This window comes from Lipotes vexillifer, unplaced genomic scaffold, assembly GCF_000442215.2.
Source record: "Lipotes vexillifer unplaced genomic scaffold, Lipotes_vexillifer_v1.1 scaffold491, whole genome shotgun sequence".
Lineage (NCBI taxonomy): Eukaryota > Metazoa > Chordata > Mammalia > Artiodactyla > Lipotidae > Lipotes > Lipotes vexillifer.
The window spans coordinates 52,382-65,643 of NW_006770548.1; the positions used below are offsets into that span (position 1 = coordinate 52,382).

The 13,262-nt window shown below is 43.1% G+C and overlaps 1 protein-coding gene across 1 annotated transcript in view; it reads right to left on the bottom strand.

Annotated features, from left to right (window-relative positions):
- SMARCC1 (SWI/SNF related BAF chromatin remodeling complex subunit C1) overlaps positions 1 to 13,262 on the bottom strand; it is a 183,885-nt gene that overhangs the window by 10,572 nt on the left and 160,051 nt on the right. The window contains exon 26 of the mRNA XM_007446140.1: positions 9,322 to 9,583. Within this exon, the coding sequence (XP_007446202.1) occupies positions 9,322 to 9,583 (262 nt within the window). The remainder of the gene's footprint in view (positions 1 to 9,321; positions 9,584 to 13,262) is intronic.

A 13,262-nucleotide genomic window follows, 5' to 3' on the forward strand; every position in this document is an offset into this window, starting at 1 on the left:
GCTGTCAGGCCCATCAGTGCTGTTTCCGAAGGTACCTACTCAGCGGCAGTGGCCCATTTACCTATGTCCCTACATCTTTATGGCAACAAGCTGGGATAGAATAGCTTTAGGGTTTCCCAAGGCTATTTGCCCAACAGCTGGAAAAATCCTTTCCTTTCTCTTGCTGTAAATCATGAAGCTTTCTGTAAAACAAAGTTCTTCTATCCTCCTGTCACAAACAGAGCCATAAAGCCACCGGGGTATGGGTATTTAAGGTATGAGAGGACAATGGCTCCTTGGGAAAGGTGGCAGCAAAAAGGAAGAACTAGAAGAAAAACAGTTTACTTCCACTGTGGGACCTTGCACAGACAAACATTTCTCAGGAAAGCAAGAAGCACCAAGAGTGAGGCAATGATGCCCCTGTGCCATCCAGAGGTGCTGGTGTGCCTATGGCAGTGGATTTAGAGGACAAGGAGGGGACAGAATGTTGCTCTGAGCTGGGGTCTGTCACTTCCCAGGCAAAGAGAGTTGTCTCATGGAATCCTTCAGGTTGTTAGGAAGGCTGAAGTAAGGGCCCAGTTTCAAGATAAGGAAACGAAATCTCAGAGAGGCTATGGAATTTGGTTGAAAGTCACAAGGAACAAGAGACTGAGCTGTCTGAGGCTCATTCTCCTTTCCTTTACACCACCCTGCCTTAAAAAAGATATTTCTTTCTGTGGAAAAACCAATTTCTCTTTTTTAAAAAAATAATTTTATTTATTTTGTTTTTGACTGTGTTGGGTCTTTGTTGCTGTGCATGGGCTTTCTCTAGTTGTGGCGAGCGGGGGCTACTCTTCGTTGTGGTGCGTGGGCTTCTCATGTTGCCGTGCACGGGCTCGGTAGTTGTGGCTCGTGGGCTCTAGAGCGCAGGCTCAGCAGTTGTGGTGCATGGGCTCAGTTGCTCCACAGCATGTGGGATCTTCCTGGACCAGGGCTCGAACGCGTGTCCCCTGCACTGGCAGGTGGATTCTTAACCACTGCACCACCAGGGAAACCCAACCCCTGTCCTTTTGAAATCTAAATGTCCTTGGGTTTTCTGGTTTCTGATATAGGTCTCACCACTTTTTTTTTTCTTTATTTTTGGCTGTGTTGGGTCTTCGTTGCTGCACGCAGGCTTCCTCTAGTTGCGGCGAGCGGGGGCTACTCTTTGTTGTGGTGCGTGGGCTTTTCACTGTGGTGGCTTCTCTTGTTGCTGTGCATAGGCTCGGTAGTTGTGGCTCGCAGGCTCTAGAGCGCAGGCTCAGCAGTTGTGGTGCATGGGCTCAGTTGCTCTGCAGCATGTGGGATCTTCCTGGACCAGGGCTTGAATCCGTGTCCCCTGCACTGGCAGGTGGATTCTTAATCACTGCACCACCAGGGAAACCCAACCCCTGTCCTTTTGAAATCTAAATGTCCTTGGGTTTTCTGGTTTCTGATATAGGTCTCACCACTTTTTTTTTTAATTTATTTATTTTTATTTCTTTATTTTTGGCTGTGTTGGGTCTTCGTTGCTGCACGCAGGCTTCCTCTAATTGCGGCAAGCGGGGGCTACTCTTCATTGCAGTGTGCGGGCTTCTCATCGGGGTGGCTTCTCTTGTTGCGGAGCACGGGCTCTAGGCGCACGGGCTTCAACAGTTGTGGCATGTGGGCTCAGTAGTTGTGGCGCACTGGCTCAGTTTCTCCGCGGCATGTGGGATCTTCCCGGACCAGGGCTTGAACCCATGTCCCCTGCATTGGCAGGCAGATTCTTAACCACTGTACCACCAGGGAAGCCCCTCACCACTTTTAAATGGATGACAATGTCTGAAGGCATTTCCATTAACTCTTAATAAACATGAAGAAGTCTGACCTACAGATACCTAAAATGAAGCAGAGCAGGCCTTACCAAACAAAATAAAGGGTGTGTATATGTAGTTTCCATTAAAAAAAAATTCAGGTGTTTCCTTTTCCTGTAGAGAGGAAGGTGAGAGATAACAGAGATGTGGCTTCAGAACAGCAGTATCAAAGCATATACTGGTGGGAGTCTGACCTACATACAAGCTTTTTTTTTTTTTTTTAAACAGCAGGCATCTGAAGCCTGAAAAATGGAAAGGTTTGCTAAAATTAGGCTTTGCCTAGTGGAAAAATCCCTCACACTCTCAGGTTTATTAGATCTTATACTAAAGCGTTAACACCCACCATGCCTAATAGAATATTAAGGATTTTATTTTTATTCTTTGGGATGGGAGAGGCAGGTGGGTAAGGAACACAAAACTAGGAAAGGGAATCTATGAATTTCCAATCTTAAACACATTTCATTGCTGTTTCTAACCATCCATGGCACACTCTCTGGCTGAGTATCCCAGAGAACAGAAATAACAATCGGGGCCAAGCGAGGGGAAGCCCAGGCTCCTCGGAGATTGCCCTCCCGCAGCAGCTTCCGGGGGGCACAGACGCTCTTTGTTGAAGACTGTGCCCTCACTGTTCTCTCTGTAAGGATAACCTGCTACTCCGGAAAGTGGCATAAGCAGCCTTGTTATCACATCATGCAAGCAGGACCAAAGGCACCGCAGAATATAAAGACTTGGCTGATGTGACGAGCTAGTCCTTTTCCCTCTTCAGTGTGGGGCTCCGAGTTGGGTGGAGAGGGGAGGCTGGGAAGTGATGAGTAGTTGTAATCCTTTCCTAAGTAGTATTTCCCACGGGGAGGGTTCTTTAAGTGGGTCTAACTTGGGGGCTTAAAAGTCAAGTGCCTAATGCCTTGCTTGAAATTTCCTTGAACAACCAATATTTTACTAACTGATGCAAAATATTCTAGTTTTATTATTAAAACATGTCTAACATCCCTGAGTTCTCATCAAATCAGATCAATTCCTACTCTGATTTTTCTTAGTCACTTCTAAAAATTCTTATATTATTAATGAGGAAACCATAAAGATATTTAAACCAACATGTCCTTTTCTCTCTGCTTTTCACACACAGAAACACATAACAAAGGCTTCCCCAATGCAGGTGGCTCACTCCAGATCCATGAGGCACTAATACTCAAGAGTGCCTCATTTACTATTTATTTATTTATTTATTTATTTTTACTACTATTTATTTTTAATGGAACTTTATTGGAGTATAATTGCTTCACAATACTGTGTTAGTTTCTGTTGTACAACAAAGTGAATCAGCCATATGCATACACGTGTCCCCATACCCCCTCCCTCTTGAGCCTCCCTCCCATCCTGCCTAAACCACCCCTCTAGGTCATCGCAAAGCACCAAGCTGATCTCACTGTGCTACACTGTTGCTTCCCACCAGCCAACTATTGTACATTCCGTAGCGTATATATGTCGATGCTACTCTCACTTCGCCCCAGCTTCGCCCTTCCACCCCACGTCATCAAGTCCATTCTCTTTATCTACCTCTTTATTCCTGCCCTGCAACTAGGTTCAAAAGCCCAAGGGGAGGGCAGAGCTTACACTGCACTTACATACTAGATTTTTAGGTAATCTTCCTGTAAATACACCTGGCCCTCTGTTCCTCCGTATCCATGGGATCTGCATCCATGGATATAGAGGGATGACTGAATTCACTGTACAGTGCCATTTTATACAAGAGACTTGAGAATCCATGGATACTCATGCATCCCCCATTGGGGCTCCTGGAACCAATCCCTGGTGGATACTGAGGGATGACTGTAGGTGCCAAGGCCCCTGGAGGGTACCCCCTGCAGTCAGAAGTGTCCTCCTTGCTCACAATCAAGAACATCTCAGGAAACAGCAGCCACTACCCAGGCCACTCTCCTTGGTTCCCCATGTGCTGTCATGAATACAATGGTCCAGGGTGTGGGCAAGGGATACCATGCATGTGCTCAAGAACTGATGGCTGACATGACTATTCACCTTGTGCCATTTAGAATGGCAGTCTTACAGGAAGAACTAGTAAGCCTTTAATTTAGGAACCACTTCATGAAATCACACTGTTTTTCAATTTAAATGAAAAGACGACATGTAGTGCTGTGTATTTTATGAAGAGCAACAAAACCTAAGGGTGGTATAAGGATGGCTATGGCCACCTCCAGTTTCCATTTGCCAACTTTATACTATAGATTCTTCCTTTGACTATCTGTTTGGTGGAAACAAATCAACTTGGGACACTTTATCACAGATAAGAACAAAACCTACAAAAAGCTGGAGCTCCCAGGTGAGTTAGGAGTAGGACCAAATAATAAAAGCCCAGGAAGAGAGACAGCAGCATACAGACGGTACTCTCTATACAAAAATTCTAAGCATTTGAATGAATTAAAGGGGTGGAGGGGAGGACTGCAGAGGTACAAACTAAATGGAATATGTACAGGTGTCAGTTTATACTAGCCCCGCTGGTGCCTGGGACCATACGTGTTTGACAGTCTGGCAGATTCACAACAATGAGCCATATTTTAATGGGCTCTACCACTAACTGATGGCCAGTTATGTGGAGAAAGATTACATGTGATTTATCTACAAAATTATTTAAATTCTAAGAAGTCAGAGAGCTGGACAAATTCACCACTCAGTAATATATTTGTCTTGACTTTCTTCTCACTACTTCCCCAACCTTGCTGGCTTTTCAGAGGCTGATTTTTCTCCTTCCTTCACACACTATAAATTCTGACCAAACACCAAAACCTAGCAAACTGACCTGGATAATTACCCTCAGCTCCTAACATAAATGCTGTGGCCCGCTAACTTTTCTAGGAAATATTAGTTGGAAGGACCATGCTCCCATTTATTAACTTACACCTGTGGCAAATAAGAGACTAAAGCTCTTCTCCACCTAAAACACTTGCTTTGATATATAAGGCCTCTTTGCCGATTTCTAGAATATGGTGTACGAGACTCAGCTGTTACAATACAATCAGCCTTTTCTGAACTGTCAATATTAAGAAAGCTTTTAATTATTGGGTTCAATTTGTTTTTCTTCATTTTACTTTCCAACACACCTGATTTTTACATTCAAACTCCAAAACAATCTCACAAAAGGAGAAACTATGAAAAAATGATTACCTTGAGCTGCTGGAACTCTCATACACTGCTAGAGAGAACATAAACTGGCATTATCATTTTGGCAAAATTTTGGCAGCATCAACTAATGTGAATACATGGATATCCTAAGACCCACTCTAGGGACATAACAAATTCCACCACTTAGGGGTGCACACACAGAAATGTACACCTATGTCTCCAAAAGACATGTGCACATGCATGTTCACAGCAGGAGTTACTATTCATAATAACTAAAATGGAAATGAATCAAATGTCCATCAACAGGAGAATGGATTAATAAATCATGGTAGAGCCCCACAGTAGACACGTACAACAAGAAGAAAGAACAGCAGAGTGAAAGACACGTACAGCAAGAGTGAAAGAAGGCAAACAAACAAAAATCAGTATGTGATTCCATCCAGATAACATTCAAAACCAGCCCAGGGACTTCCCTGGTGGTGCAGTGGTTAAGAATCTGCCTGCCAATGCAGGGGACACGGGTTCGATCCCTGGCCCAGGAAGATCCCACATGCTGAGGAGCAACTAAACCCGTGCACCACAACTACTGAGCCTGCACTCAAGACCCTGCGTGCCACAACTGTTGAAGCCCTCATGCCCTAGAGCCCACGTGCCACAACTACTGAGCCCACAAGCCACGACTACTGAAGCCCACGCACCTAGAGCCTGTGCTCTGCAACAAAGGAAGCCACTGCAATGAGAAGCCCGCGCACTGCAATGAAGAGTAGTTCCCACTTGCCACAACTAGAGAAAGCCCACATGCAGCAACGAAGACCCAATGCAGCCCCCCCCCCAAGAAACCCCCAAAAAACCCCAGCCCAACTAGTCTATGATGTTAGACATCAGGACAGTTGTTACCCAAGGGCAGGGAGGAGACTGAGATGGGTATGAGGGGGTTTCTGGGTACTGGTTACACAGGCATATTCTCTTTGTTAAAAATCAGCAAGCAAAATACTTATGGCTTGTGTATTTTTCCATATGTATACTACATTTCAATAAAAAATGTTTAAGAAAAGAGGGACTTCTCTGGAGGTCCAGTGATTAAGACTCCACGCTTCCACTGCAGGGGCAGCGGGTTCGATCCCTGGCTGGGGGGACTAAAATCCCACACACAGCATGGCGCGGCCAAAAAAAAGGGAGGGAGGGAAGGAGGAAGGGAAGGGGGTGATTGGGTTAGGGGGTCATTTTTTAAAATAGATTTTTAAAAACACTCTCATCATACACACAATGATCATTTTCTTTAAAATTCACTTAAGAAAAGCCTATTTCTGTGAGAAAGTAAAAAGAGAAACATAACCTATTTTTATTCTAAAGGCTATTTTATGAACCCTAGTTTTTTACCACTGTCTCCCTAAAAGAAGAGCTGTATCTGAGTCTGCTCTAAACCCCCTTGGTTCTCTATCATGGAAGGTGGCATTGTGACATCATTTTGGAAAAGAAGGAGCCCAGTATGAATCCTGGCTCCACCATGCAGCAAGGTGACATGGCCTTGGCATGCACCAGCTCTTCAAGTGTAAAGGCAGGACAATGAGAAGTAAGCAAAAAAACTGGGGGTGAAGGACCTGGCATACAAACACTTGTTCTCACCAGGATGTAATTTAGAAAAAAAGGTAGAAGGGTATCTTTTCTAAATGCAGATGGTGGAGCTTCTGAGAAGTTCTCTGTGAACAGTTACTGTGGATGATGATGCTTTAGCACCATTAAGAACCAAATACCAAGGAGCCACAGCGAACCCCCTCCTAAACATTTATCCCAAGAGTTTTAGGAATTAAAATTTTAAAATAACTGTTTTTGAAAAATCACTTTGTGATCATCACTCTGTTATGCATTCATAGCTTTTAACTTGGAAGGAAATTAGATCTCACAGAGAGGTTTTAAAATCCACTCAAGCAGACAGACAGGAAAACTGAGAAATAAAGTATCCTGTGTCATGAGCCTGGCAGACTTCTAAAACTATCTCCACAAATGTCATTTAGATTAAGTGGCAAGTGGGATGATGGTAGCAAATTCCACAACTGCAATTTAATAGTGTGTGTGTGAGAGAGAGAGAGAGAGAGAGAGAGAGAGAGAGAGAGAGTGTGTGTGTGTGTGCGCGCGTGCGTATGAAAATGAATGCTTCCCAAAGTGAACCTAGTCCCATTTTTGGGTCAAGGCAATAAGAACTAATATCTAAACATGTTTGGGGTTGTAAATTAAAAATTCATGTTGGTAACACAAGTTGTTAGGTCATAGTTTTTTCCGTCATGGCTTCCTCAGGCAAACATGCCTGGTTATTTCCATGAGATTTAGAAATTCTGTCATTTGAGGAAGTCAGGGCAACTGACATTAGTCATGTCGGGAATATTCTCAGGCCTCCAAGGGTCTTTCTATTTTTATTTCAGCTCACCTCTACACGCCCTGGCCAGAGAACATGGATACCTCCCCAGAATGCACAAATTTTGGCTCTGGCAGGCACTTGACACATGATTATAAAGTACCTATAAACATCTTACAGGGGGCTTCCCTGGTGGTGCAGTGGTTGAGAGTCTGCCTGCCGATGCAGGGGACACGGGTTCGTGCCTCGGTCCGGGAAGATGCCACATGCCGCGGAGCGGCTGGGCCCGTGAGCCATGGCCGCTGAGCCTGCACGTCCAGAGCCTGTGCTCCGCAAAGGGAGAGGCCCGTGTACCGGGAACAAAAAAAAAATCTTACAGGAAGACTGTTACTAAAGCAATATAATACACAGCACACAGCCATACATATTACCCTCTAGGAAGGGAAGGAATATTGCGGGGGGTGGGGGGAATGCTGAAATTAAAGGTATATTTTAGGTTTAATGATGTCAGTAGTTAAGTTTGAAAGAATCGTGAGCTTGACTTTCAAGGTTGTTAAAATGTGGTGAATAGCTGCCAACCTGAAGGGGAACCCGTGAGCTAAAAGATGGGACAATTTGAGCATGAAAATGAGTAAGGTCCATAATAGATTGAAACACATAAAAATATAAATTCACAATACTAAAAACATACACACACAACAGAAAAAAAACCCTTATTGGTAACCTTTGGAGACTGTGTGTGCGTGGGGGGTGACTTGGCAGAGGGGTTGAACTCATTATTAAGGCAACTGATAAATAAAGGGAAAGGATGAAGCATTTATCTAGCCTTTCCTGTAAGGATTGATTTTCAGGGTAACTAAATGATTGGTGAAGAAAAGCTTTAATTTTAAATAAAGGAATCACTGCTAATAAATGTAGAAGAAATATAAATAAATGCAGATGGAATAATAAATTTAGAAATCTTACCATTTTGCAACACTTGGTAAAATAAATGATCTAGGAAGCAACTCTCAATGGCAGGTAAAATCTTAAGTGAGTCTAATGGGGAACTCTGGAACACCAGAACCACTGACCAATCTGAACGCCACCAAGAAAGAACCAACATTACAGGAAAAATGCCTGCACCACCAAAGTGAACTTGAACCTACTAAAATATCCAGCGCCATCCTGTGGTTTATTTATGGGAGACGTGTGGGAGGGAGGAAAGGAGGGGGAAGGATACGTGAAATGACACCATGCACTTTGAGTGCATGATCGGGTACAGCCAAACACATGAATGGCATTTTAAAAAAGAAGAAAAAAAGGGAGGGTGAATTGTTAACACGTTAAAATAGATTTAAGAGAACTATTAGCGAATTCAAACAAATGAAGCAGTCAAAGACAATTAATGTTATTAGGAATTATGGTTACTTTTGTTGGGTGTAATATAGTAGGTTATGTTAAAGAATAAGATTTCCATTGGTTAGAGATACGTTTTGAAGTCTCCCACACCAAAGCGAGGAGGAAGAGATAAAATGTTTATAATTCTGAAGCTGTGCAATAGGTATTTGGGGGATTATTATGCTATTCTCTCTACTTTTGTCTATAGTAGAAGATTTCTATAACAAAAAGTTAAGAATGCCAGAAAGGTGATGATCGCTATCATAAGAGTTCATTGTGCTATTCTTTTTGTGTGTGTCTATCTTCGAGAATGTCTATAAATTAAAAAAAAAAAAAAGTAGACAATCCAAGGATGAATTTTTAAGGATCTCTGGGATATACTGCCGACCCACCCAAGAAAAAGGCATAATGCCAAGAGGACCCCGGAAAGAGAACATGGCAGGCATTATGTGGTGATGGCTATAAAAGCAGATTCACTTGTGTGTAATATCCTAGATGACAATGGACATTCTGAACAGTTTTAGTCAGAAATCACCAACAGTGTGGTTTGCCCCCTCTGATGCTCTGTGCCACAGGGATGACCCCAGACTGAGTGGTGAGCAGGAGCCTTCCTCTCACCTGGCTGGGGTGGATGAGGCGGCGGCATCTGGTGGTGCATCAGAGGGTAGGGAGGGGGCTGCTGATGAGGCATCATGCCAGGGTGCCCTGCTGCTCCCAGTGGTGCCAGGCCAGGTCCTCCTGAGTGCTGGTGTGCCTGTTGAGGGTTCTGCCCATGCTGCTGCTGTTCCATTTGCTGTCGGGCTCGTAACTCAGCGTATTTCAGCTGTTCCATGTGGAAGTTCTGGCGTTCAGTAAGCAACTGCTGCCTCTGTTGTTCTAACTGTTAAGAAAAGGAAGGGGAAGAGAAATGAAACCAGGAGAGTCTTTCAGGATTGGATGCTAACACAGGATATCTACATGATGCCTAAGTTCACCATAGCACATCACAGTTACATAGTCCCCTCCTCTCCTGAAACAACCACAGTGAGAGAAAAGGCATTATTTTCTGAGTAGAATGAAGTCAAGTTCTTCTCTATGTTAAGTATAAGGCCTGCCTTTCCTTGGAAACTTCACCCGGTGGCGGGCTATTATACTCAGGACACTTGTAATTCCCTCTGTTTGGCAGGCCTTCAGATACTTAAAAAACTGTTTCCATGACTGCCTTACTCTTCCCCAGGTGAAACAAGCCTCTCCTGTCCTCTTAATAGTTCCTTAGATACTAGTATTTCAAATCCAACCAACATTTCCAGGCGCTCTCTTCTGCATGTGATCCTTCTGGTTACTATTTTAGAATGTGACACCAGAGTTAAATCCTCTGGATGAGTGGACGTGGCCTTAGCTGCAAAGATACACATTTTCTATATGGAACTTTGGCGGTACCATTGTAAATCTTAGCTTCCAAGTACCCAAAATTATACTGGGTGACACTTTCACAGCATATTTTAGAAGCTTAAATAAAAATTTACATGAATCGTGGTTTGAAGAATATAAGCATTTCAATACTCAAGATAATCTTTCTGGTGGCTTCCCTGGTGGCACAGTGGTTAAGAAAACGCCTCCTGATGAAGGAGACACGGGTTCTATCCCTGGCCCGGGAAGATCCCACATGCCGCGGAGCAGCTAAGCCTGTGTGCCACAACTACTGAGCCTGCACTCTAGAGCCCGCGAGCCACAATTACTGAGCCCAAGTGCCACAACTACTGAAGTCTGCGCGCCTAGAGCCTGTGCTCCGCAACAAGAGAAGCCACTGCAATGAGAAGCCCGTGCGCTGTAACTAGAGAAAGTCTGCACGCAGCAACGAAGACCAACAGAGCCAAAAATAAATTTAAAAAAACAATAAATTTATTTTTTAAAAAAGATAATCTTTCTGGGACCCAAATTAAAATAGAGAAGTTAGGAAATTCAGAAGCCATATGCCTGACACTAGCGCAGAAAACGGAGCCCACCTTAAAGCTATGAAAACTAACTTAACCCAGGGTTGACAGAGAAAATCACCTTTAACAGGAATGGAAATAAAAATCCAGATTTCTAGTAGTATAAAGATCATATGGAGGGTTAATAGCACTACTGCTTTTCTATAATGTTCTCTCTCGCCATTTTTGACAGCAAGATTTTATTCACTGGGAGGCATTTCTACAGCAGCCACAAAAGCTCTTGGGCACTTGAGATGTGGCTAATCTGAAATGAGATGTACTATAAATGTAAAATAGTCACTGAATTTTGAAGACTCAGAATGAAAAAAATAAATTTTTCATATTGATTACATGTTAAAATACCATTATATACATATACTGGATTAAATAAAACATCATTATAGGGACTTCCTTGGTGGTGCAATGGTTGAGAATCCACCTGCCAATGCAGCAGGAGTTATGGGTTCGAGCCCTGGTCTGGGAAGATCCCACATGCCGCGGAGCAACTAGGCCCGTGCGGAGCAACTAGGCCCGTGCACCACAACTACTGAGCCTGCGCTCTGGAGCTCGCGAACCACCGCTACTGAGCCCGAGTGCCACAACTACTGAAGCCCCCACGTCTAGAGCCCGTGCCCTGCAACAAGAAAAGCCACTTCAATGAGAAGACTGTGCAGCGCAGCGAAGAGTAGCCCCCGCTCGATACAACTAGAGAAAGCCCGCGCACAGTAACAAAGACCCAACGCAGCCAAAAACAAAACAAAACATTATAGTTTTCTTTTAACGTGGCTACTAGAACATTTTTAATTACATATATGGCCCATGTATTTCTGTTGGAGAGCCCTACTCCAAGGCATTTGATAAGTTAAGGAAATGTAACATTTTAGCTTTCAGGAATAGTCAGTTTTATAGATAAATACTACATACTATCATTAGCAAAATCTAAGTAGAATACCCATGAGAATTAGCTTATCAAACTGGGCTCTTAGCAGAGAGCAGCTTGGGGAGAAGTCCCCCGTGGAACCTAGTGAGAAGCCTCAACGGCTATCAGGAGTAGCAAGCAGGGAATGTCCATAGACAGATGGGGTGCTGGAAGACAGGCCGTGGACAAAGCATGAAGACAAGCGGCACGGCCAGATGAGGAGAAGAAAAGGAAAGAACAGATGGTAAAGCTTATATCCCCGGTGTTGGTTAGCTGGCTTGCAGAGTCTCCCCTGGGAGAAGATCTGAAATGAATGATTTTGTGAGTGGTTGAGGGTTATCATAGGAGGGAGGAAACATGGTGTTACCATGGTCTAACAGGCTGGTGCGGGCTCCTCGTTTTCTAAGGGTGACCCAAAGAGGCTAAACCCTGGCTCAGTTTAACATATCCTTCTTTTTGTAGTCAGAAGGGAGTTGCAAGGTGTAAACAGCAAGAGAATCCTCTGGAAGTTCAGCTCTGCAAGATGACTAATCTGTGAGATAATGTAAGTAAAAGGCAGACTGAAAAAACAATTTAAAGATTCTGACCGTAAGTGCTATGGTCAGAAAGATTTTGCTTTCTTCTAACCATTCTTTCCAGGAAATTTAGCACTTTGCTGAGGTTAGACTTAAGAGGTTGTCAGAAAAGGACCTCAACCTATGTTTTTGTTCAGCCACTATTGGTCTGGACAAGTCGGCTGAAGTCCAGCAGTTACGTAAGAACTCCAGAATATAGGTCAAGATCTGCTTTATAAAAACCTGAACTGTAACTGGAGGAAGACTTTGTGTCTCTGAAGGGAAATTTTAGTCTCTGCCTTACTTATCTCAGTGGTTTTTGGTTTTTTTTTAACTGAACCAGCCTTTCTTTGGGAACTGACCTTAGTATCGAAGTATTAATCTTGGAAAGAAAAATTTGCCCAATCTTCCTAGTTTACAAATGAACTAATGTCAATTATACTATTTTTTCCTGAGCTTCATCTGTCATTTCAAAACATAGAAGGTAATTAAAAGGTAATTAGAAGAATTAAAAAGGATGTGATTAAACACACACATCCCTGAAAAGAACCCAGTTTAAACTTTAGATCCAACGTGGAATGAATAGGTCCTCTGAAGTGAGAGCAACGTCCAGACAGCAGGCTACCAGTTGGATCCAGAGGGCCACCTCTGTTCTAGGGCACATGCAACAGAGCTTATGGACACATACTGGCCCCACCATCCAAAAGAAATACCTCTCTTGTTATAGATATCTTACTGTTACTGAATCCAATTGAAGACTGCATTCACTTTTGTGGCAATGAAATGTGGGAATCTTTGAGGAGAGTTTGACAGTACTGAGCAAATTTTAAATTCACATAACCAATGACCCAGTGATTCCACATCTGGAAATCTGTCCTAGAAAACTGTATGTATATTTGTATAAGGCCAGTCATTAAAGTACTATTTTTGATGTACATTTATGTCTGAGATGCACTGAGTAAAAAAAAAAGCAAGTTGCAACAACAATATTTGTCTATTATATTAAAAAAAAAAAACCTTTGTGCCCATGTATAAACATTACATATACACTGAAAATGTTCTTTAGACACTAAACTATTAACAGTGATTATTCCTAGGAATGAAACTGAGGGTAGAAGACACTTTTTAATTTAT